The sequence below is a fragment of the Falco peregrinus genome, chromosome 3 (genome assembly GCF_023634155.1).
Source record: "Falco peregrinus isolate bFalPer1 chromosome 3, bFalPer1.pri, whole genome shotgun sequence".
Classification (NCBI taxonomy): Eukaryota; Metazoa; Chordata; class Aves; order Falconiformes; family Falconidae; genus Falco; species Falco peregrinus.
Genome location: NC_073723.1, coordinates 120,498,159 through 120,525,158, shown reverse-complemented (window position 1 = coordinate 120,525,158; position 27,000 = coordinate 120,498,159). Strand labels below are relative to the sequence as shown.

Sequence of the window (27,000 nt, the reverse complement as noted above, 5' to 3'; positions counted from 1 at the left end):
AGCGCGCCGCCCGCCCCGCCCCCCGCCGTCACCTCCGGGCCGCCGCGCGCGCGCACTGAGCCGCTCGTGCCGGCCGCTGCCGCGCGTGCGCAGTGGGCCCAGCCGCCGCGGCGGGGCCGGGTCGCGGGCCGGGTCACGGGGCGGGCGCCTCAGCCCCGGCCGCCCGCAGAGCAGGCTGGGAGGCCGCCTCAGGCCGGCATGGCCCGGGGGCGGGGCGGGGCCCAACATGGCGGCCACGTCTCCGCCTGCTGCCAGTGGTGCCGGCGCGCTGCGGCCTTCGCTGTTCTACAGCCGCCATCGCTGCCTCGCGTTCCAGAATGACTATTTTTACCTCAGGCACTGCCGTTATCCAGGGGAGACCTGGTTACTGGCCTGGCCTCGCAGAGTTCGTTACCAGGTCTGTGCCCTGCAAGCCTCCCAGGCGCCACCGTTAGCCACCTTCGCACGCTGGAATGATGCGCATCCACTCGCTTTCATGCCCTTAGGGAACCTTACCTGTGCATACATCTCCGCCACAATTCTGCGTACACATCAAACCCAGATACAAATGGCAGGACCTGTTGGCGACCAAGAAAAGTGCGAAGCCCAGTGGCCATAGCCATCCTCTGTGGACGTATTTCACAGCACAAGTTTCAAGTCCCCTGGGACGTGCCATGACTGCTGAAAGGGAGATGTTTGTGCCTATTTCCATAAAGCATTCCAGTCCTTGTCCTCCTTTCTCCTTCCAGGGTCTGGGACTTTTCCTCACCATGTCCTCTGTCAAGCTTCTACTTAAGACCACAAGAAAAAGCTGGTGAGGCAGGGAACAGGGAGCTGGAGCTGTCAGGTTTGGGCAAGCCACTGATCAGTGCCCACCAGCCTCGCAGGTGCCTGCGTGAACTGCCAGAGATGCTCTGCTCTGAGTCCCTCTGCCTTGAATATTTGAACATTATTAACTAAAAGTAACATTAACTAAAGGTAAAATTACTGTTTTTACCTCAGGCACTGCCATCACTCCAGGGGAGCCCCCGCTTACTCGCCTGGCCTCACAGAGCTCTCGCTAATTTTCTTGCCTGTCTCCTCAAAACTGGTCATTAATCAGAAGGGATGCTTGGCTGATTCTAGTAGACCCACCTTGGCATCAAGGTGGTTTGTATTGGTTGGTCATGTAGCTGTGTGGACCCCTGTAGGAAGACTGAGACACCAGAGAAGGCAGCAGCTGCACAGAAAGATTCAGGTGTGATTTAACGATTCTCAGGAACAGAGGAAGCAACTAGTGTCTGTAGAAAGTCTGCAACGTGTAGGTGATGCATTCCAGATGTCTGCATAGGCAGACAGGCAGAAGGTCAACAGCACACACTGACAAACAGTGCCAGTGCTAAGAAGCAGCTGGAGCAGACTGGAACCAACTCTGAACCTTTGTTCACAGCGTTTGACAGTGAAATCCAGCTGAGAGAATTAGAGAGGTCAACTCCAAACAGTGACAAGGAAGAAAAGGAAGCAACAGACAATTGCCATAACAGCATGATCCTCACCTGTAAGCCTAAGTATTGCAAGTATTTCATACTTCCATGGGAACTGGCATTTCCTTCATTATCCCACTTTAGTCTCCTTTTGTTTGTGTTTAGCCAAATTTCTGAAATAGCCACAAAATTAACTGTTGAGTTTAAGTTTTACCTCACGGGTGAGACAAAGGAAAGCCCATTTAACATGTTTTCCATAGGCTTACACCAACCAGCATCTCAAACTCAAATCCTGACATGGTTTTTTACTCTTCTGAATTGACAGATTCAAGTTAATCCTTTTATTTTTAAGGGCCATTTATTAAATGCAATTAACATGACAAATATCGGCTCCTCTATTTGTATTTGTATATATATTTGTCAAACTGTCTCCGAAGTCCATATCTATAGTTTAGCTTCATATTCACTAGGGTATAAACATAACTAGAATTAAGGCATATAAAGGGCTTCCAGCAACATCTTGTATCATGTCACAGCTGAGAATCATCATACCCATCATAAGGCATTTTTCCCTGTGATCAGAAGAGCAAATTTAAGCTAACAGTAAAGTCTGAGAATACTCTGACATCTCAAACAATCAGAATTTGTTTTGACTTCTCTCTTTGTACAGAGCCGAGTCGAACTTTTTCATTTACTGATATAAAATCTGATTTTTGTATGAAGTATGTGCAATCAGTCTGGTCCAAAACATTTGTATGGCACATACAAACATCCTTTTAACTTTTACCTTTATTTCAAGGAAAGTAAATTTAATGCCACCTTTCATCAGAAAAATATGAGCTAAACAATGCAGAAGCCATTTCCACAACCATTCACTTTGTCCTTCACTAACCTCTATGAACAAACTGTGTCTTGGGCTATTTACATGATAACAACGACAAGGAATATTTTCCAAGTATTCCAGCACTGCTATTTCAGCTGAATTCTTATTAATGGAATACCCTCCATGGACTGGAGGACAAACCCCCTTGGAATGAAAGTTTGGCTCTGATGCACTGTCTGAGCAACAGGATGCTTCCATATACACAAAGAATTTAGGAAAAGGACAACAGAAATTGAGGAACTGAGGTGTGGAAAAGATGATAACAATTTTGCTCAGGCAAAAGGGAGAAGAATAGAGAATTAGCAACTTTCTTGAACATGTAGGTCTTGTTCTGATTCTCCATATATCCTTCCATACCCCAAGCAGTGGAGAAGAGGAGGAGCCTAATCCCACTGTAACACTGCTGAATACCAACTAGTGCTCATTTTCCAGGAAGCCTTGGTATATTTCCTCAGCTGTAATTCATCGTTCTTCCCACACTTCAGAGAAAGGAGGTTTTATTAAGTAGCATTTTCAATTACGACAGACATGAGTCCAGGAGAAAGGCCTGTACTTCCATTCAGCTTTTTAAAACACAAAATAGTGACTGGTGAGTACAAGTATTATAATACAAGAAACCAAGTCACTCAGACTCTCTTCATTGTGAAGAGGGTTGAGACTGGGAAGGTTCACAGAACGCTGAGCAGGGGAAAAGGATCAAAAGCAATGTTCAAGGCATACACAAACTGAAGAGATAGGTGCTTTGAAGTCTATACTTTTGTTTTCTTCCTTTTACAAGTCTATACTATGATATGGAGATAAAAGCCAGTGGGGGGGGGGGGGGGGGAAGGTCTTCACCCAGTACTTTTTCCAAATTAAGTTCCACAGTTTTGTTTTTGTTAAAAAAAAGTTATTTATAATTTAATACCTGTTTCAGGATTCTCAGATCTGTCGTGCTGTTAACATTGCACTCAATTGGCATTATCCACTTTTAAAAAGAAATTAAAAAGCAGCTCTGAACTTTGCTTCTGAGATGGAAGCATTGTCTCTGAACCAGCAATGATTCCTGTCACTCTTGCTTTGCATCTTTCAAGGCCTGAAGTCTTTCTAAAAGGGGCGGATGGGAGTAATGCCACATTGAAAAGATCCAGTCAGAAACAGGGAATCCTAGATTATCTTTGTTTAGCTTGATCAAAGCAGAATATAGGTCTTTAGCTTTTCCAAGTTCCTTGGCAAATGCATCTGCTTGAAATTCAAATCGTCGGCTTAATACAGTCAAACAAAATGACAGAACCTGTGGAGATAAATATATTGCAAATTATTTTAAAATTCAGCTATCTGCAAGTTCCTTATATTATCAGTAAATACTGCTGTTTCTACCTTCCCACATCCCACACATCACTGTGGCTGTAGAATTATCTCACTAAGGTTTATCCAGGCCACACCTGAAACTGGGAGTCTTACCCAACATGGAGCACTAAGCCTACTTATGAAAATGAGACACCAGATAGAGCCCTAGAAACTTCAACCTTTCCCCTCAGTCAAAATAAAATCATTATTTAAATAGGGTGATACTTCAGCATCCATGCCTTGAAAACAATTTACCTCATTGTAAGGTGAAAAAATGAACTGGAAAATAATCATCAAGCCTATCAGGGTAGGCTGGGTGTCATAGAAACCAAATGCAGCAAAGAGTTCTTTTCGACCAATTAACACAGCAAACAAGAAGAAGCAGAGGAAGGAATTCATCTAGAGGAAGGAAACAACATTCTTAATTAAGACAAATTTTTCTTCTAAGTCTAAAACATGGCCTATACATATTACAGATTTGCATAGAAATGCCACTGAAAATACCCAAATATATTACTTTAGAACTAACATACAGTGAGAAACAAACAGCTGGCCTTTATCTGCTTTCTGTAAATGCATGCAGTAGAGAAACACTATTTTCTGTCAGTGAGCTAAAAAAAGAAAAAAAGAAAAGAAGTCTACATAATGGAAGTTGTGAAGGAAGATGAAAAGGCAAGAAGAAGATAAATAAGGAAGGAGTACAGGGTAGAATCCATCTCCTTGGAACTGAGCAGAACTTTCAAGAAGTTTAAAACTAAAAAAAATTTGTCTGTGCTGTGTCATACTACTATTCCTGGAAACAGTCTAAGCTTCCATCTAAGCCATGCATCACTGTGAACAAGCACTGTGCTTGCCTGGTTTTTCAGAGTCAAGAGGTAGGACCATGCCATACCAAGTTTTCTAGAGAAGGTGACTAGTACCTTTTCAATCCATTCAAGTGGCTGTTTGGTCTTTTTAGAGTAATGTGGAAGGTGCCAGAATATTGTTGGTTACTGAAATAGACGGGACAAAAAAAAAAAAAAAAAGAGGGATGGCTGTGACAGCAAACAATCAACAGAAAAAGTAGAAGACACTGCAGAAGAATTTGTGAAAAATTCTGGAAGTGAAGATAAAATCTACCTATTACAGCAAAGTAATAGTTTCTAGAAAGTGAATCGAAAGACAAATGTTACATGAGTTAGCAGCGTGGCAAGTGTCATAATAGTTGCTAGTTAGTAGGGATCAAGACTGCAGTTGGATCCACTGAGGCTAGAAAGCAATTGCCTTAAAGTAGAAAGCAAGAACAACGACACTGAAGTGTTCAATTACATGGATAAGAAAAAGCCAGTGTGGAAAGAATGATAGTTTCTTAAACAGGAACTTGATAGTGATGTTTATAGCCTGATAACCTGGTGAGTAGCCTTAGAAAAAGAACAGAACCAGCATTCCTGGTATGGGGCACACATCTCAAGAAAGACATGATGGAGTTACAGAAGGTGCATAGGAGGGCAGCTAAGAGAAACAGCAAATAACCGAAAAGGCTGGGAAACTTGGAGAAAAGAAGGGTGAGTGATAGGTGGAACAGATAGGTAGATCTATACCAAAGCATACAGTAGACTGCTGATTATTTAATAGAAGGCACATAGCTGTGCCTTGCAAATAAAAGAATTAGAAGTAGAAGGTTTGGGGGAGGAATTTCCTTGTACTGTGCAATGCCCAGAGGCATAAGTATGAGCGAACAGACCACCAGGCTCCTTTTCTTCAAAGGTGAGGCTAGACAATCTCTAGAGATTGCTTCAATGTTCACCCCCCATTTGGGCATGCACTAAGAATGGTGCAATTAAATTATTTACCAATAATCAATGCAAAAGGTATGAGAATACAATATAAGTAAGAATGTCCTCCTCTGTCAGTTTTCATAATCTTCAATCACATTCCTTCTCAGCTCTCCAAGGAACAAGACTGACAGAAACTCTCAGACACATAGCTTTCTCAGAGATAATGAAAAATACCTAAAAAAATGCAGGCTGGGAGACAGGATACATCCAATCCTATCCCTAGCACAAGGATGGAAACAGACCTTCAGGGAAGGCCCTGAGATTCAAACAGGCAAGGACGAAGTGTAACAGAGCAAGAAAAATGTGTCCCAAATTCAGAAGGCTGCTGAGATGAATTAAAACGGCAGCAGACAGGCTTTCTTAGATGCTTTCTACCAACCAGATGAAGCAAGGAGGGGACAGAAAGGCTAATGCATATTCACTGTAGATACAGCAAAGAAAAAAAACCTTTCTGTTGTAGAACATAAGTATATCATGTGAATGTACACTTAAAACATTGGAAGCAGGCATTTGGAAACAGCAGTAATTACAGCATCCTCCAGGAAAACCATCAGTTTATCATAACTTACCTGGCTGATGATAATATTTTTGACTGTGTGACCCAGTTTCCAGTGACCCAATTCATGACCAAGTACAGCCAGAACTTCTTCATTTTTACATCCTTGTTTCTTACTCTGAGGGAGTAACAAAGCAGTAGTGGTATCAGGTATGACTGAACACATCTGAAAAATTTCTTATGTATTAGTTTGTTTTTTCCTAGGTCATTTCAGTGTCCCTAGATCAAGCCATTCCCTTCCACCAGCAGATACACACACATAATTTCTTGTTTAGCCTTTTTCAGGAAGATAGTTACAAAAAACCCACCAACTTTTAAGTTCAACAAGATTTCTACCATGAGGTGGTGGTCTCTTATTTCTATGTATGCAGAGATGCCTATGCAAACCCGGAAGAAGGTGGGAAGATATGCCTTCCAAGCTGTCTCCTACCATCCCTTGAGCTCATCCTGTTTGTTTACTCAAGAAAAGGCATTACCATGGAAGCAGACATTTAGAGCCACAGACTTTCAATGGAGAATTGAGAGCGAAGTCCTCTCCGTAATTCCTTCAACACTCAACGTGTAGCCTTCCCCCCAAGGCACTACTGTTCCTTTAAAAACAATAACAACACCCCTGTCCTCTGCAATGAACTATGACACACCTTAAAGATCTAATTAGGAAAGATGGACACCTGTGCCTTCAAAGGTACATTAGCAAGTCAGAAGCAAGCATGTGGGCTTGTGTACTGAGAACACAGCTAAAGAACCTGTTGAAATGGAACAAATGATTCTCATTATGACTAGAGCAGCTGAGCTCAAAATCCCCTCCTCTCATACCCCACTTCAGCCGTAAGCCATACCAAATCGTGGATGAAGAGAATTCCACCACCTACATGGTCACAAGAAACAGAAGCTGAACTGAACAACAATCTATATGCTGGCCTAACCCTAGGCTGCACAAGGCAATTCTTTCTTCTCTGAATTACTCCTTCAGGCTCTTCAGAAGGTATTCCATCAGTCTTAACCATCCCTACAGTCTCCTGAAGCCACAAAAGCTGTTTCAGTAGACTCTTGATGTGCAGCTGCACATCAATGGAAAGGGCAGTGAAAAGCCATCATCCTGCTCTTGACCAGGGTGGGGGAGGATGCGCTTGTGGACTCTCTGTGTGTGTGTGTGTGTGCGCGCGCATGTGCGTGCCTCTTGCACCACAATTCTTGTCTGTAGTAAAAGAGCGCATTTCCTTCGAAGGGAAGCTTTCGTGTGGCAGACCCAAGCACAGGAACACGAGCTAAAATCTTGAACAGGCCCCTTATTCAAACAATCACAAGAGGGCCCTACTTTTTATGTGCAGGGACCCAATGTTTTGCTAAAGCTCTGGTGGATTTCTACAGTCTCTTTGGTGCTATATGCACCACTCACACAGCCCCAGGAATTCCAATTAGCAGCTCAGCGATATTTGGTGTTGAAATCGTTTGGGTTTTAGCAGCTCACTCAGGACCTTTAAAATACATTCAGAAAACACAGCAGAATATCTGACCAAGAAGTTAATAACACAATGGAAAACCAAGATGAACTCACTTTAGTTTTAGACTTTGTCTCTTCGTTTTCACCATCTTCTCCTTCTGCTGGCTCTTTGTTCAATGCAGAATAATCTTCCAGGAGGGTGTCAAAGAGTACTATCCGCTTATTCTTGAAGAAGCCATAGAAATAAGCATTGCTATGAGAAGAACGCTTAGAACCTGATGGGGAAAATTCACATTAAAGACCATCATCTGAATAATGTCATGCAGTGAAGACTATGCAATATTACATAGAATAGATTCTTCCAAAGGAATTCTCCAAGTCCCCAAATGAACAGCAGACAAACTCAAGCACATGAGTTTGCAGGTTGAAGCATATTTTAAAATATCTAAGTAATGATGATCTCATTTACTGTCTTCAATAATTTTTTTCCATCTCTAATATGTAATAACTAAAATAACTAAAAACGTAAGAGCAGTCATGTGAGGATCTAATATCCAGAAAAAAAGCAATTTCTATTGCAATTTCAGGTTCACAGTGGAAAGAGCATTCTGCATAGAACATGTGCCGCCCTCCCGGCAAAGGACCTGTGACAATACATTCAGAATACATTCAGAATTCTTTCAATGTGCCAGCAAAGATCATTCAAAACAGATAAGGATGAAGATGTTAGAAACAGATAAGAAGAAGATGAAGAGATGAACTACAGATATCAGGCAGTCCCTCAAAATTATTTTTATCTGAAACAGGCAAATTTTTACAGCTACTTTTATCTAGATCAGGCAAATCACAGACTGTTTCTACTATCAATATACTCAGGGCCAAGAAACTCATCCATTTCCATGGAACATGAACTGTTTCAGTTCACTTAAAAAGCTGTCTAGATCAAAGCAGCTGTTAAAACTTGGCCTATTTTTGCCTACGGACAGGAGCTGTTGCAACATCAGGACTGAAAGAGGTCTCTATGAGAGAAGAGGCAGATTGCTCTGATTTTTGCAGGAAAAGATACGATGCTTCAAAATTGAAGGCATTTGCCTTCAACTCTCACTATAAATGTATAAGCTGCATAAACTCCTTAGGACACAAACTATCCATTGTTCAAGACAACCCATGGTATGGTCATGGTAACCTTCAGCTCCAAACCAAGACAGATTAACTGAGGAAGAGGCTTGTCAGAGTATGAAGCCTCAGGATCCAGTCCCTTCTCAGTGAAGAAATCTGAACCACCATTGCCACAGGGTAGCGACGTTCCCTTTCATCTGCATATCATAAAAAACTTCATCTTCCACTAAGTGTTGGTAGAGAAGGAACCTTTGTCATGTGCTTACTACAGAATGAACCCTAAAATTAAAGGACTTGGTTGCATGTGTTACTAAGAAATCAGTTCCGGAGTGGGAAGTGCCATGACAGAGTGCAGAAAAACACTGGCAAAAAGATGCTCACACATCCAGTCCCCCATGTCCGAAGGGAATGCTGCCGGCTCAACATTCTTAAGGATGGCAGGAAGGAGAGTGGGGGTTTGGCAGCCTCCCTCCACTGCAGACCACTGCCACTAAATGCAGGCATGCTGAAGAAGCCAGTGAGTAGTACACTAGGCAGGTGCCAGAGTACCAACAACTGGCTCACAGGACTTTCACCATGGTTAAAAGCCAGGATACAGCCAGCAACACAGATGGGAAAAACTTACCTATTTGGCAAGCCTCTGTGCTGACTCTCAAGCTTGAAAAGCTTCAGCTTCTCTAGGAAAAAGAGAAGTTTCTTGGGCCCCAAGTATATCAATAGCAGTAGTTCCTGGCTGTAGTGAGGCAGAGCACCAGCTGGATTTGGCCAGCATGAAGTTTTGAAAGCCACAGCTTCCAGGCTAGACAAAGCCTTCATCACCCTCTCTTAAAGCAAAATTCTACCATTTCAGCTCTTTATGCCATATTATACTGCTTTCACCAAGGCAATAACAAAACTGCTGATCCTCACAGCTGGGGCACAAAACCAAAACAAAATTTGGGAAAGTCCCTGAAATCAAGTTCAGAAGGGAGCAGAATGAGCAACAGTGGAAATGTCAAACAATAAAACACTCCATGAACACGGAAGTGGAGAGTAACATGGCAGCTGGCATACTCCATGTTATATTCCATGACCTATGGAAAGAGGACGAGAAATTCATTACTAGGAAGTGAAAAAATTACAGCCTCAAGTGGAAGGTAGTCCAAGAGTCCATCCAGCCATACTATAAGAAACCATCCATGTGAACATTCTAAGAAGGAATAGGTGTTTTTAACTTCCATAACTCTTTCAACTGTTTCACAGTTGACACAATCAGTGCTAAACTGAGACTAGAAAAGATGAAAAGAAACTTTTCCCTCTGGTTTCAAGTTCTAAACTTGTAATCTTGAATGCTGCTTCCATTTCTCATTACTATGTATTTCCACTACACAGAGCCAAGACAAGGCTTCCAATGAGATGCTGAGTTAAGGCTGTACGATAAGCTTTCGTTTCTCTGACCTTAAGGCAAAAAAGGGAAAAAGGTACAGGCACTGACAAGTATTACAATAGCTGAGGAATATAAGCAACTGCCCTACTACAGCATCCACAATCAAAGCTAAAAATCCACAAATTCAAAATTACAAAGTGTTTTTATTTAAAAAAAAAGTCTCACCTTCAACAACATACACCTTAGTCAGTGGGAAGTCTATGCTCTTTGCCATTGTTTCAATTTGTTGCTTGAGCTCTCCCTCAGGAAGCGGAATGAATTTATCAAACAAAGGTGCAATGTAGTCTGCATAGATTGTAACAAGCACCTGCGAACAGATACAGATATTAAGGCATACAAATGTGTGTTTCCTACAAAAGGTGGAGCACAATTAAGTACAAATAGAAGGCACAACCTCAGAAAAAGCACTTGACAAAACCGTCCTGTAGGAAGTGTGATCTATGGCAAGGCTCTCTATAGGTCACCCCATCAATGAAGACAACTACTGAGTCTGTTGACAGTCAGCAATTCAACAGCAAGATGGGGGCGGGGGCAGGTTGATCTACAATCTACACTCCTCAGCAAAATTCACGTAAACAGTGCTTTTGCTCTGACAGTTCATGAAACTGCAGAAGGCAAAGCCACTATGACAGCTGGGAGCAGTGGTCTTATCAGTGACAGGCTGTCACTCTCACCCACTTCACCGATAATGGAAAGCTCTGAAGTGTTTCATAATGAGCAGTGGAGCCCACTGAACCAGGAGATAGTCCTGCTTCTTCGAATTCCTGCTAACTTGCAAAGCCATGGTCTAAAACAGGCAAGAAATTTCATGTTTTGTATTTTCTTCCCCCTCTTCCAGCTGTATGCAGGGCTAAGGAACTGCCTGATGGCTCTGGTCCCCAGTGAGTAACAGTCATGTCCCCCAAATCACTATAATGCACCTGCATCTCTTCAGACCAGCAGCAGATGCAACCCAGATGAGAAAGCCAGGACTGGAATAACACTGTGATGGGGAGGAATGCTGAACTCCCTTCCCTCACACTCTTGACCTTCATGAAGTGGTTTTTATTTAAGTATTTTAAAGTAAAGGACTGGGAAAAAAATTAAATCCCGGTTAGCTAAAAAGGTATGGTACATGAGAGGCAAACAGATATCAACATTAACTACAAAACTACCTTGACAGGGTTTTTTCCACTGAAAACAGTAGCTTGACTTTTGAAAATACCTGCACTGTTGAAAAAAAGTCCAGTGAAATATAAAACTAGGGAAACTGACTTTTCCAAAGTCATAGCAAGTGAGGGCATCAATACAATACACCGCTAGAAAATAAAAGTAGCTCAAATGCTGAACTATGATTTAAGTGTATACTGCTAATTAAAAGCTTGAAAGAAAAAGAGCAATTCCTTAAGAAGTACTGATCAGAGTCTGCACAGATCTTTCTGTAAAAGTCATTTCAATACCCATGAACTGACATTTTTGAGACCTAACACCATGATTTTTCAGAACACATTCAGAGACAAAAAAAGGGAAGATGACAAAGCATAAGGACACCTGGACCACAGAAAGCAGGAGCCAGCACAACAAAGCAAGAGGAAACACTGTAATTAAGCCAATAATTAAAAACAAGCTTGGAAGAACTCAAGGTAGCAATTGCAAGCTAGACTTACCACCTAAGTGGGGCACTTCTGCTACAATACTATGATCACCGAGTTCCTCAGAAACATGTCGCTGGTAACTGCACTATGCCAGAATATGCCATACAGAAACCCACTAACCCACACAGGTTTTACTTCAGTTACACATTAGGCATCAATGAAGAAAAAATACAAGTAAGCAAGAAATACAATTGAGATAATGAGATCTGTATCCCAGAAAAACAGGATTATGAAAAGACTTCGCAGTCATGATTTCAACTGAGCTACATTGCCTTCCATGTTGCCACATCTGAGAAAGTCAATGCAGCTATTGGGTATGTAAGTGGGAAATAAGACTTTTCCTGTGTTAATTGCAGTGGCCTCCCGGGTAGCATTACTCTCTCTTTTGTACAAATGTGGCCAGCCAGTGCCTCTGCTTTAGAAAGGAAGCTGACAAACTGAGAGTCCAAGAAACTTAGAAAAGTGATCTGAATCTAGAAGCAGGGGGCAGAAAGAAAAGGAAGAATATAAAAAGCAACACTTACTTAACTCATGAAAGAGAAGCTTAAGAAAGAAAAAATAATCATGATTTCCTGCTTAGGTGTTCCTAAACATTTTCTTCTTGATGCACTCCAGTTCGACCAGCAAGTCTGAACTTGACGTGAGAATTAGGGATTGATTGATCCAAATTTATTCTTAGGCTAACATGGCAGGCTTTATTACATTACTGCGATGTAGTAATTCTTTTACTTATTTAGGTGCTCTTTTAATCTAAAAATGAATTAATGTATACAGCAGTACTATAGCTTCTTCTTGGGTGACCAACGGTTAGTATATTGAGCAAAATGACAGTAGAACACTATGCTGAAATAGAAAAAAAGTAACAAAACAGACCTCGGAGCTTATAGTACCAATAAAAAACATCAAATCCTTATGATGTATACAAAAAGATCCTTTTAATATAAGCCCTAAAAATGTCAGTGTATAAAAGCAGCTATATAAGCAGAACCAGAAATAAAAAATTGCTATCCATCTCAGTACAAAGCAATGCCACTGAGAATTGGTTGTTTGATACTGTAAGAAAAACCCTGTGGAAACACTACGAATCAAAGCACATTCTGCCTTGTCTTGCCAAACTGCTGGCAGTTGTCCTTGTGTCCTTTCTGTATTTTAGAAAAAGGAAAACCTATCACCACATAGTGCTGTATTTCCAGTATCGGTTCTAAATCTTTTTGAATGTTTATTTTTCGACTGATGAAGACACTCCAGTATTAAATAGATAAAATGTATCACGTTAATGTGGACAATTAATATTGTTAAAGCAACTGTTAAAGCAGTTATTCCTGTACAAGTACACTGGGAGCAAGACACACTGTTAAAAGCTGTAGATACATAAATTCCCAGAGGTTTGGGTTTTTCTCCTTTTCCTTTCAGTTATGTTTTCAAACTTCAGCATGCTGAGCCATGCAAGTAAGCTAGCATTTGGAAGAAACCCAAACATATTCTCATACTCACCAAGGAAACAACTAATGTGAAGAGCCAGGCATAGATGAAGAAGTAGTCTCCCCCTATTTTAATAATGTAGAGCAGAAGGGATGTCACTGGCAATAGAATACACTGAGTCACGATAAACTTCTTGATAGCGTCCTTAAAAAAAAATCCCAGCGTCTGTGAAGAAAGGATATCAATGATATTTTCAACATAAATACTGATGTGCCACAGGGGTTAATGAACTGATCCCTTCAGTGGATGCACAGAAACAAAGAAAGACAAACTGCAGACCAGCAATACCAATGTGATAAGGAAATCATCGGTTAAGAAAAGGTGGAAGAAGCTTTTCACCTCCTCTCCTGGTAACTGCGGCTTTTTACATCCATGTGGACTTGAAGCCCATGCAGATATATTCTTCCTTAGCAAGATGAGACCCAAACCCTTATTTTCTGTTGCACATATATACTTCATTAAAGGAGGCAGAAAAAAAATTAAGCTTATCTGTCCCTTCATTCCTTTACAAATCTATATCCTAGACATCATGGGATTTTTAGAGAATAGGAAACTTAAAGAAACATAGCTGCTCTAAAATATTTTGTCCTTGAACAGTTGACTCTATCTTAACTTTCAGTTATCACTAAAGCTGATTGTCTTAATTTGGCATATATAGAAGTCCTATTCAAGATTTTTAGATACATATCCAGCATTTTACTCCAAGCTTCCACTGGCAGGCAGTTACTACTCATGTAGCTGTCTCAGGTTTTAAAATCTGTGTAACTTTAATAGAAGCAATAGAAATTTCAAAGACTTCTACCTGAATGAATCTAGTGACTCTGCAACATGGTCAGACACCCAGCCAGCTCTCTCAGGAACTGTTACCTCAGTACTTACAGCTATCTGCAAGCCACAGGAGTGAGGGAGTTATTATGTACAGATCCATCCCAACAAGGTCGTATCAAAAAGCCCATACTAAGTTAAAGATATCGAACTTGTCTGGAAAGAAAAAAATACTGGTAAAACAGATTTAAATTAAAACTAAGGATTTGGGTCAAAAATTTGGATAGAGGCCTCAGACTTCCATGACTATCAGAAAGACAAATCAGACATAAATCCACAATTTTTGACTATTCTTTATGTAGACATACTCGCCCTGGTCACAGTGAGCGCACTGGGGATATACTCTTGCTACGCAACCATTCGTATCAACAGTAACACAACTGTATAGAGACATGCCCAAACAAATGGAGCGCTCCTGAAGGCACTGTTCCTTGACTGCCTTTAATATTGCCAGGCGGTATGGGCTACCTATTCCAGCAAAACAGTTCTGTAACTAGAAAAACAAGACTTGTGGCTCTCATTCACAATAAGCAGTGCTCCTTTCCTGAAAATCGTAGGGAGGACCTGGACAAAAAAAAATGGTTTGTTTGATCAAGACTCTCAAACTGGTGCAAGCCAGTAGAGAGAAAACAAAATACACAGCAGTGTGTTCTTCCTTCCTTACTTCCTCAGCTCAGCCAGCCAAAGGCGTTATACAACCTTTTTATTTTTTAGCTTAGTAAACAGCTGAAGAAACAGTCTTAACAGAAAGCTTAACAGAAGTGTGCTGCCGCTGCTGGGAATCCATTTAGCTCAAGTTTTCATTTTAACTCTTCCTTTATGTCCAGCTCCACAATCTAGGAGTAGAGCTATAAACCTGCATGGTGTCTTTCATCTTTGCCCCACCTCTCTCCTGCTTTCCAAGGCAGATGTGACTTCAAGAGAAATACTAATTTTCAGCAAGCCACTCCCATGGAAGAAGTCGTCTATCTGAAGATCATTTGAGAATCATTGCTAGAAATTCCGAAGTTGGGGCTGGTACCAGGTGTGAATTTGGCTCATTCACTAAAGGACCTAGCCCATTAGTCTGAAATGAAAGAGGGAGGTTTGACATGTTTGTAAGACATTTGGTACCTCAGACTGGACTGGGGCTGGACTCAGCCTTCAACTCTTGGCATGCGGACCACTGTGGTGAAAAAAACCTTGTAAAAGACTTTCCTGGAAGAAAAGATTGCTTGACTCATGCTCTGGAAACACAGGAACACTCCTTCCTCCCTTGATAGGAACAGGATGTTAGTCTGCCAGTATGCTCACTCTAAAGTCTGCGGAAGGGAAGGGGTTCTCCAGGACTATGGCTCAGAGTCACCTAGGATATGAATAGCCATGTATGCCATCATTCTAACAACAAGTATTTACTTGCTGGCGAGAGAACAAGATTCTTAGAAGCTACACCAATGTTTTTAGAAGCACGGGGATTTTTTTTTGTAAGACTAGAGAGCTAAGTGGAGTCTAAGAAGAGTTCTGAGATGGTCACAAGCTCAAGGCTAATGACTAACCAGAACAATCTTCAGATTTGCTTCCCAAAGACTGGAGCAGGAGCCACCGCTGGCACAGTATCCAAATACTGGGGGCAGGGGGAGAAACAAAATAAGCTTTGCAGCTTCCAGAAATATACTCAGATGTCAAAGCAAAACTGTTCAGTGAGAATTTTCATAGTTGGGCTTCCCTAGAAAGAAAACAGTATGTCACTAAATAACTGAAGTGTATCAAAGGAATACAGGATGTGTCAGGATCTACACACTTCTGTTTTAAAGACGATTGAAAGAGGGTGCAAACTGAATCACTGCATCTAGAGCTTTTTTCCTCACTCATTTTCTTACTACTTTTATAAAAGAAGTAAGAATTTATCAATTCTAAGAAAAAGAAAGAAAATAGATTAAAATTAGGTATTAGGAAGAAATTCCTTACTGTGAGGGTGGTGAGACACTGGCACAGGTTCCCAGAGCAGCTGTGGGTGCCCCATCCCTGGCAGGGCTCAAGGCCAGGCTGGACGGGGCTTTGAGCAACCGGAGCTGGTGGAAGGTGTCCCTGCCTGTGGCAGGGCGTTGTAACTAGATGATCTTTAAGGCTTAAGGCCCCTTGTAACCCAAATCATTCTATGAATCTCTGAATTTATCAATTTACTAGGAATATAATGAGTTTAGAAACAAACTGATTCCACTTCTTTAGGTCTAACTGTCTTTCTGCCTCCATAGAAATTGGAAGACGAAATTGGCAAATATCAGAGCATCTCTACCCTGATTAAAATGAGCAAAGACCTTTATCCCACATCTGCTACCCATCCAAATTTCATTCTACTGTAAAAAAACACCAAAACTTCCTAGTAGACTTGGAACTGAAAGTACTGTAGACAACACTAGCTGGGTCCAAAAGCAGGAAACAAGTCATGCTCTGCCATGAAATGGCCAATGATGTGTGCCAGATTGAGGTTCCTCTCCCAAAACAGAAATCTGATCTCATGATAAACTGATACTGAAACAGGTTAAGCTGTGTTGGTGAAAGAAATTAAGCAAGCCAGGGCTGACACTGAGTACCTAAGAGAACTACAAATGAAGAGCTGAATTCTCTAATTTAGCTAAGGATGATAGAAGAAATCAATACATGAAATAAAATGAGGAGGAAAGTGACTTCTCTGTTTTGTTTCATCTGTTCAGTGTCCATGAATCAGAACTGCCCCTGTCAAGCAGTGATCCAGACTTCTCAGGAAGGGCATACGAAGGACAAAGAATAGTCCATTCAAAAAAGAACAACTGAGGTATGAAATGTTCTTTGTTCTACTCCTAGAACACACGCTTCTCTGTGCTAAGAGGCATGGGCTCACGCAGAGACGTTCTGGAGCGGCACAGGTACTTCTGCAACAGTCACAAACTGTCGTTGCTCTTACCTTTTTGCAGCGCGAGTAGAAATGTTCCTAAAACTAATAATCTTTGGCACAGGTAGGGACACACCAGTCTGCCTCACCAACCAAACCTTTTGAAGATGTTACATTAGTACAAGTGCTATCTGCAATACCTGTTGATTGAAGCCATGTTTCTCTTCTATGACAAATGTGTTATACAAACTCCATGGGAGACCAGTCACTGCACTGAAGAGTGTTGCAAGCAGCAGAAATACCAATGATTGAACAATCTAAAAAAAAAAAAAAAAAAAAAAAAAAAGAATTTTTCTGACCTGTACTAACATTAATATCTGGGTGTTAAAAATGGATTTTATGTCAGTGGTTTAACTGTAACCAGTTAGGAAATTAACCTAGATAAATTCACAGAAATAACATTTGTGATGATTAGATTACTTATCACTGGAATAGCTTACTATGTTAAAGAAAGAAAAATATATACTGATTAAACAGATCTGGGACAAGAATTTGGATAGATGCCTCATCCACAGCACAAAGACAACATAAGCAGTACCCTCAAATTTCTTTGACTTTTATTGTGCAGGAAGATCACATCTAGGCTTAATAAAAAGACAACACCCAAACAAAAAGCTCCCAAAAACCCAACCCACCACCTCATCTGACTGCAGTAGCTTTGAGACTTGTATGTTTTTAACATACAAGGCTATTTTAATTAGTAAGCTAATTTAAAAGTCACATACTGTTATCAGTTCTCAGACTCACTCAGTCACTGTGTCCACCAGAAAATATCTGTTGTTTTTAGTACCCGGTACCTGTAGCTAAATCCCACCTTAAGTAAATGCAACCTTAAAAAATATAAATTATTATAACAGTATAGTTCATGGACTACATGTTTTCACTAAAATTTAAAGACTGCTTACCTCATATTCTGGTCCAAACCCAGCACGACCAGAGATATGACCAGACAGATTCCAAAGAAAAGGAATTCCTCCACAGAGGAGAATCATCTTGAAAACAAAAGCACAAACCCACAGAGGCAATATGAAACAGACTGCCACCTTATTCTACTAAAATTTCAGTGTGATAAGGCCCTTTCAAGGGTAAATTTGATAAGTTTCATAATTACGCTTTTTGTCCCCCTCTGATCTTAGTGGTGCATAACGACAGCCTGGAATATTTGGCAATGGTTCATTTTTACTTTACAGAAGTAGAGATGGGATCAAACGTTTTTTTGGTGTTTGGGTTTTCTTTGTTTGGTTGGGGTTTTTTTGCACCTGAGATATACCAGCATATCTCCAAGCCTATTTAGTGTAGACTTTGCTGCTATATTGGCTCAGACACAAGGTGTGTTTTTCAGAAGACCTCACTCATTTGCCCTGTGGCTGTATAACACACCATCTCCAGCAGGGGTATGCAAGATTCTGCAACTTGATTCACAACTTAATGATATTTAAGGTCCCTTCCAACCCAAACCATTCTACAATATGATTCTATGATCTCCTCTTCCATTAACTTGCTAGGGTAATGAATCATACTTCTACCTACTAAAGGCAAAATGTTGCAAAACTGTCACCCAATTTCATCAGCTTTGGCCATGACAGCCTCTTTGAAGTTCAAGCGGTTCCCAAAGACAACAAATGAAGCAGTTTACGTGCTAAGGAAGTGGCAAACCCAGACAGCACTGGTCATCTCACTTTAGCTCTGCTGGAATCTGATAATCCCAGGACAGATGCTGAGAAACAGAAAGACGCTCAGCATCACAGAAAGGAGGCTATAATGTCTCCCCAGAAGGGCCGCTATAATGTCTCCCCAGAGCCTTCTCTTCTCCAGGCTGAACAACCCCAACCCTCTCAGTCTTTCTTCACTGGAGAGCTGTTCCAGCCCTCTGACCATTTCTGTGACCCTCCTCTGGACCTGCTCTGATAGGTCCGTGTCTTTCTTGAGCTGCAGACACTGCTGGATGCAGTACTCCAGGTGGGGTCTCACCATAGCAGAGTGGAGGGGGAGAATCACCTCCTTCAACCTTCTGTCCATGCTTCTTGTGATGCACCACAGGATACAGCTGGCTTTCTGAGCTACAAGTGCAAGTTGCTGGCTCACACCCAATTTTTCATCCACCAGTACCCTTAAGTCCTTCTCTCCAGGGCTACTCTCAATATATTCATCCCCCAGTCTGTACTTGTACTAGGGACTGCCCTGACCCAGGTGTCAGATCTTGCACTTGGCCTTGTTGAACGTCACAGGGTTTGCACAGCCCACTCCTTAGGCCTCTCAAAGTTGCCTTGGATGGCATTCCTTCCCTTTTGTGTATCAGCTGCACTGAGCTTGGTGTCACCTGCAAACTATCTTGTGTTGTCGATGAAGAAATTAAAGCGTTCATGCAAGTACAAACCCTTGAGGGACACCACTGGTTTCCACTTGGACACTGAGCTATTGGCTGTAACTCTTTGGATGCAGCCATCCAGCCAGCTCTTTATCCATCTAACAGTCCATCTGTCAATCCCATCCCTCTCCAATGTAGGAGCTAGAATGTTGTGAGGGACCACAACAACACTAGACCTGGGTGAAGATAAGCACAGACTGCTGATACGGCTCTTTGTTCAGCAGGGCACTAAATCCAGTGGCAAAAGAGGCTCATTGCAATCGTCTGTATTTTCCTTAAAAACACCAAGGGAAGCTGTTTTGTTTAAAGCTTTTGAAATCAAGATAGAGCTTCAGAACCTTTTGGCTAGCTGCACTGGCTAGGCGGTACCACCTCACCCTGTCCGCTAATCCACTGTGGGAGGATAGCTTCATTTTTCAAATGAAATACTACCGCTATAGTTGGTCAAAAACATAGAAGCTTTTCAAATTCACACAAAGATTGTCTTGAGTTCTACTCGGCATACCAAAATGCCCAACAAGAAGAATATAACATGTATAACAATATTTTTGCAATCTCATACAAAATGAAACAAGGCACAGGTTAGGCTGCACAAAAGAGACCAGGAAATGCGAAAGTTACGAGGGGGCATAATTCTTAAGGACTGGTTTTGCATTGAAGTTATACAGTTACATGACTTACAATATTTTAAAATACTACTTTCATTATCTTTTATAATTGACCTCTTTTCTTCCTTAAGTTCATCATGTAGTAGATCATACTCTAATTATATTTTGGAATGCCAGGCATTTCAGGATTTCTTTTTGACCCTGTGCTACCAATGAGCAACGCTTTTCAGCAGCAGGTCAGAAAAGTTTCTCTTAAGACTGTTTGTGTATCACACGTGTAAATACTTTGTTCTAACTCAATGGCTCTGTTTTTTCATATATGCAAACATTAATTGTCCCATGTAATTGTTCTTACACTTAAGTAGTACCCATTGGTACTCCTTCTGTTCTCACAGGCTTTTCTTTCTACCTTCTACTTTAATTTTATCTAAAAATGAAAGTAATTGCATTCCTCCAAACACAGAAAAAAGTCTGTATTTGTCACAATTTAAAATAATTCTTGTTACTAATTCTTAATAATGTTGCTTAATTATTTGGCAGTGGAAACCATAATAGGTCAGCTGTGCCACTAAAACATAGCAATATAATCTGTGTTGTAGTCGTGCAGTATGACTCAGCTCTGCATGAAGGAATTATTCAGACAGCACATAATTTCTCTATTTTATATGGCAAATACAGCCACAAACAAGAAACACAGAATCCTAGACCTTCCAAATTTCAGTGTTTGATGTAAGATGCCAGAATGCCAACAGTGCAGCTGCACAGGATCACTAAGGAACAAAGTATTTCACAGTTTAAGCACATTAAAAGTATCATATGAATGTTAGAGAGGCTCAGGTACTTACAGTGCCCTCAACCTCTGAATACAGGCCTGACCAAAAGCTGAAGGTACTTTTGTCCAGCTGATACAGACGAGATTTTTCAAATGTTTCTGAATCCATGATCTGTCCTAATTCCCGTGGTACATGTGTTGTTGTTCTATACACCCGTCTCTGAAAAATTGAAAAAGAAACTTAAAGTCTACATCCCATATTTTTAAGGAGATAATTAAGATTTAACAACACCACAAACACGATCCCACAGGCCATGACAGTTTAAAAAAACCACAACAAACACCAATAAAAGCACAGAATAACAAATATTCCTAAATTCCTATTCTCTATCAAGTTCCAAATATAAAACGGAAGCATAGTTGCTACGTTATAACCAGAAACTGAATTGCCTACTTATTATTTCCAATATAATTATTATATGAAGATCACACAAACTCATTTTTCCAAGGATATGACTTACTGCACCACAATAATGACTAAGGAGATTTTGAAACTAAACACCAGATCCTCCCATGCACACCGTGCAACTTCACCAGAAAACACATCTGTGATGCAGTTGCATAAATGAGGTGCTGTTTCATTTTTGGTAGAGAACTCTTCAAAATTTTGGAAGGCTAACAGTCCTTACTCCATCCACTGCCTTATCTTGGTTCAGTATATGCATTCCTTCACGAAGGAAACGATCCTACCCTTTGTCACTTCAAAATACACTCTTCCTCTGGCCAGAGTACCAGGCGGCAGTTTGGCAGGAGCTTAGCTGACCTACGGGCTCACAGGCTCTGCAGCATTCCCTCCTGCCCTCCCGGCAGCCTTTCCCCGGCTGTGCTGGGATGGAGCTGATGTTTTCACCGCAGTCCGATGCATCCGTGGCCAAAGCGGTGCTGGCAGCACAGCGCAGATCTGGCTGTGGCTACACAGCGGTACGTCCTTGGTCCCCAGTTAGCAGGGTGGGGGTGGACAAGAGGCTGGAAGGTGACACAGCCAGGACAGCTGGCCAAAGGGATACTCCGTGCCGTGTGATGTTATACTCGGCAATAAAAACTGAAGCAGAATAAGAAGAAAGGGGAGGGGAGGGGGCCTGACTTCCGAGGTAGCTGTTACTTGGAGACTGCCCAGGCATGGGCCTGCTTGTGGCAGGTGGTGAGCAACTGCCTTGGCCACGCTTGTGGGGTTTTTTCCCCTCTTTCTTCACTTCGACCCACCGGTGTTCCCACGTCTGCTCCTCCTGCTCTCTCACCTGTGCTGGGGGAGGAGCGTGGCGCTGCCGGGGGGTGCTGGGCTGCTCCTCACCCCACCGCACGCGCACCCTCCGGTCCCGCCGTGCCCCCACCGACTCAGGGCCGCGCGCCCCCGGCCCCCCGCTGAGAGCGGCGGCACACCGCGCCCCGGCCCCGCAGCAGCGCGGGCACCGAGCGGGACGGGACCCCGCGGGGCACCGGGCGCCCCTCCCCCCGGCACCGCGCTCGCAGCCCCGCGGCGGCCGGCCGCTGCCACCGGCAGGCCGAGCGGTGTGGCCCCGCGCCGCAGCCCCGCCGCCCCGGGGCCCAGCCCTCCCCGGGCAGGCGACTGACTAAGCCGGTCCCCGCAGCGCCCGGCCCCGGCCCGCCGCCCTCCACGTGAGGCCGGCCGGGCCTGGCACAGCCCCGGGCCCGGTGGCGCCTGTCCCCGCCGAAGCCCCCGCCGACCTGCCGGTGCGCCAGGAAGGCCTCCCACAGGTACACGGCCCAGGAGAAGAGCAGCACGGAGCAGAAGATGCGCTTCTCGGCCGGCAGCTCGGCCCACAGCTCGCCGGGCAGCGCCATGGCCCCGCGCCGCTCCCGCGCTTCCTTCCGCCGCCCGCGCTGCGGCGCCGCCTGGCGCCCGGAGGAGCCGCGGGGGGCGCGGCCGGGCCGGGCCCTGAGGGCAGGAGGGCGCCGGGGGCGGCCGGGACGGGGGCGGCAGCGACGAGGCCGCCGAGGGACGGTGCCGGGGCGCCGCGTCAGCCGGCCCCTGGTGGCGCGGGGCTCCCTTGCCGCGGGCGCGGAGGCGGCAGGCCGGGGCGGCCTCCGCGCAGGGTGGGCTCCTCTGCCCGGGGAGCGGCGGGACGGGGTAAGGCGACCGCGGCGGGTGACGGCCCAGTTAGGAGCCCGCGGGCCTGGGCCAGGCCTGGGCCTGGGAAGGTGTCGGGTGAGGGGAGGCCTGGCGGGGAGACAGCGGGGCAGCCCCAGCGGAACCCGCTGAGGCGAGGCGGAGGGGCGCACCGGTGAGGCGAGGAGCCCCCGGTGAGGTGAGGTGAGGTGCCGGCGGCAGGCAGGAGGGCGGGCGCCTGCCGGCGTGTTGGCCTGGACGCCCCACGCTGCGCTGAGGCCTCTCCTGATGCTCAGGTGCAAGGATGTAGGGACCGATGTTACGGAAATTTCCTTCCCTAGCCTATATCCATTAGTCTTTATAGTATGACAGTGTATTAACTTTGTTAATGTATACAGTAGTGCACTGGAATGCACTCATTAGGTAGTGGAATTTCACTGGAAACTCTGGTATTTTCGTGCTTAGGTAAAACAAACTAAAGGACAGCCTAGCCCTGGCAAGACTTTGCTTCTTGGAGGCTTAGCAGTGTCCATGAAGGATAAAGGATACCCCTGGACAACCCCTGAAACCTTCCCAGCATCGTCGCTGTAGTATCTTGGTACCATCAGGAGATAAGTAACTCCAGCAAGACTGACTCCAGGTTCATCTGGATCAACAGACAAGTGGCAAGAACGATGCTGAAATGTAGCTTTGCAAAGTTTTACCATGATTAGTAACTGGTACTGTGGATGATGATGATTAGTCAAATCATGTTGCACCTGAACATCTGAAAGGTATAAGAACCCTGTGCCCCAATTTGGCTGGGTCACCTCATAAGCATGGATAAATATTTACCCTTGTAATTATACACTTTGCATCCTGATCTCTCCTCAGGTGGCACAGGCCAGTTGTAAATTTTCATTGACACTGAGGGGTGGTGCAGAGCAAGGCCTCACTTTACCTGCTCTCCAGAGCGAGACTCGGGGGGGCCCTCAGAAACCCAACTGTAGCCGTGATCACAACAAATTGAAATACTTCTGGAGGCTGACCAGAGGTGCAAGGCTGGGGAAAAGGGTGTTGAGAGGCACAGTTATGAACAAGACCAGCGATCCCTCCTAAGGCAAGGACCCTTTAGGAGTTCTGTCCCATCTGTGCAGCCATTCTGGGACCCCAGCCTCCAGTTTGACTTAGGAAAAGGGATCACACACAGGTACCCTGAGACAGCAATAGGCTAAGGCCCACTCAGTGATGCGCAGTACAGGCATGAAAAAGTTTGTTTCCATCCGACTCCAACCATAAGGGCACAGTTTGACCAGTGTGGAGGAGGACACTGAGAAGATTTTTATTTTGTGGGCCTCCACATGCACTGGGTCTCCTGCATTCTGAATCAGAGAGAATATTGACAGTGTACACCAGCAGGCCCAGCTTGTGGAGCAACAACCCTACTGTCTCCTTCCAGAAGAGGCAGAGGAGTGGCTTGATAGCAGTGCAGTAGAATTGGTTGGGCAAGGGCAAACAATATAATTATCAAGTAAATCTGATCAGCTAGGTCAGTATACTTCTGAATGTGCCCAAGCACTTTCTAGCAGTGTGTAGTGTCCATAGGAGCCTCATATAATAGAGGTCAGAGCCAAACTCCTGCAGTTTTCCCATGGGGTAGCTGTCATCTGTGCCTATCAAATGTCTCTGCTGCAAGGCAAAGAACATACTAGCACTAAGTGGAGCAAGTTGCGAATCTGCTGCCCAAGATGCTCCAACCTGGGACCACCTAGGTCTGGTCAGGAGGGTTCCCCTTGCCTACAGGCTAGGTCAGTGAGGCGTCCCTGGTTGGGCAGGAAGACTGTGACAGCTCCCACTCTTGCACAGCAGGAGCCGCACATTATTGGCCTCAAACTTGACCCAGAAGGTGGGGAGCGACGGACCAAGGATGCTCTAGAAAGTGCAGTAAAACTTGATGTCAGCCCGTTGATCTCTGCAGTTGTCAGTACAGGTATGCGGGAGGGATCCCAAGCTGAGACACAGTGAGAGGGAGTTGCATCTATGGGGATGTCTCTTGCCAGCAGGTCGAAGGAGGTGATCCTTCCCTTCTGCTCATCACTGGGGGGGCCACACCTGGAATGGCCCTCTTGTGCTGGGCTCCCCAGTACAAGGGAGACATGGAGCTATGGGACAGAGTCCAGTGAAGGGCCATGAAGATGATGAAGGGACATCTTTAATATGAGGAAGGGCAGAGAGGGCTGATGCTGTTCAGTCTGGAGAAGGCTCAGGGGGCTCCTGCTGATGTGTGTAAATATCTAATGTGAGAGAGTGAAGATGAGGGAGCCGGACTCCCCTCAGCAGTGCCTGCTGGCAGGACAAGAGGCAATGGGCACAAATCAAAAAACCCATGACATTCTTACCTAAACACAAGAAAATGTTTGTTTTTTTTTTACTGTGAGAGTGGTCAAACACTGGGACAGGTTGTCCAGAGAGTTTGTGGAGACAGTCAATCTTCAGAGACACTCAAAAGCCATCTGGACGTGGTCCTGGGCAACCCACTCAGGCTGATCCTGCTTGAGTAGCAGGTAGGGGCAAGGGAGATGATACCAAGAAGTTTCCTCCAACCTAAATGATTCTTGGGGACCCTGGGGAGCCTGTTCTCACAGGTCTGGCAAGTGAACTCCAGAGAGCTATGTTTGCAGCCTTACTCCTTTCTGCATTAGCTCCAAATCCATCAACATTGTGTTAACCAAACCATCAAGGCACAGCTGTAATAGCGCTTCTGGGCCTGGCATCAGGGCACAGGCATTAATCAGGTTAATTAATCAGGTTTTCTCACAGTCCCAAAGATCCAGCAGGTAATCTGGTATAACCCTGGCAACCCAAAGAAAACAGGCTGGGGAAGAGCAGGGTCATTATACCCCTAAATACAGCTGAGTTCTGTAATTAGAGCAGGTGTATGTCCTGCAGGACACAACACCCTCCCTTCTGAAGGAAGAGGTGCACAAGGCTCCAGAGAAAACTCATCCTACTGTCTGTACTGTTACCCCGCAGTGCTCCTGAGGAGTCCTGGGCAGTACTGACACTTGTGCCAGTAGTCCCGTGCAGCAGCTGGCTCTCATCACAAGTGAGAGGTGTACAGGAGCTGCACATTTTCCTCTTTACCTAGTTTTGCTCCGCCTGTAACTATAAATCTGGAATCCCTTATTGCACTCATTGTTCTCTGGCTATTATTCTGACACAAGCACATCTTGTGCTGAAATTGCTACAAAGTTTTATCCATTTCATTGTTGTCTCTAACTTCATATCGTATAGAATCAAAACATCTTTTCCATGCTGTGCTGTTTATCCCACATGGATCTGAAATCCTGCCCTATCTCCAACTTCACCTCTCCCAAATACTTTTCAGCTGGCTCCATCTGATAACATTAGGAAGTTTTCCACCAGTCTTTGTTATTTTATAGTTTCTGCTGGTTCCCGCTGCTGCTACTCAGCAGTACTTACCTGCATCCATTTACATCTGCCATTCTTCCCAGCATTGCACAACATGAGCTCAGATGCTAGAGCTGAATTACCTTTCCCAAATGCAGTGTTCCTGCTTCTCTGTTCATACTCCCTCTTGCCCTCCCTGGTCCCCAGTACAATTAACAATTTCAGCAGAAGGCCTGCTTGCATAAGCAGGGAGTTTCTTAGTGACCTAAAATGCAAGAGAGTAGACTCCCGACTGCTACACAGCTCCTCCCTCTTGCTTTAACAAGAACGCTTGAAGGGTGTTCCTTTATTACTGGAGGGATGCAATTTTTGCTACCGAGGCCAGTCATCTCTGTTCCATCCTTTCACAGAGGTCTTTCCTCACTGCTTTTCCGATCTGGAAGACCAGAAAAGATCTTCCAGAACCACTCCAATAATTTGCAATATTTTTTAACTTTTTTTTCCCTTCTGATTTCCAATACAGCGTTCCTGTTGATTAGCTCTGTGCAATACTCTCTGTAAGCTCACACAGCTTCTCTGTGTTATGTGGGGGCAAGACAGAAGAGGCACTCCTCCTCAGCGTGCATTTGCTGTCCAATCAAAGGGCGGTTAGTTTTTCTTCATCCACTAGACTTTTAATTTCTCAGGTACTACAGTCTGTACTCAAGGTTTAAAGTATTTTTCTTCAGTACAAGTTACCTAGACTAAACATAGTAATACATATAAAGCCTCACCAGTACTTGTCCAAATCCTTTCACCGGCACACTAAAGAGAAGGGAAGTGCAAAAATTAATATTGACTAAACTTGTATTTGCCCCTGGTATAGC

General features: G+C 44.0%; 1 protein-coding gene across 1 annotated transcript; it reads right to left on the bottom strand.

The window, feature by feature from the left end:
* Nucleotides 1-2,216: 2,216 nt before the first annotated feature.
* ZMPSTE24 (zinc metallopeptidase STE24) lies at nt 2,217-22,523 on the bottom strand. The gene is made up of 10 exons (XM_055801080.1): nt 22,363-22,523; nt 20,690-20,836; nt 17,774-17,860; nt 17,009-17,125; nt 13,145-13,297; nt 10,182-10,323; nt 7,586-7,746; nt 6,041-6,145; nt 3,910-4,053; nt 2,217-3,598 (listed from the first exon to the last, which is right to left on the bottom strand). The coding sequence occupies exons 1-10, from the start codon at nt 22,477-22,479 to the stop codon at nt 3,374-3,376; spliced, it is 1,398 nt and encodes a 465-aa protein (XP_055657055.1). The 5' UTR covers nt 22,480-22,523; the 3' UTR covers nt 2,217-3,373.
* Nucleotides 22,524-27,000: the final 4,477 nt, after the last annotated feature.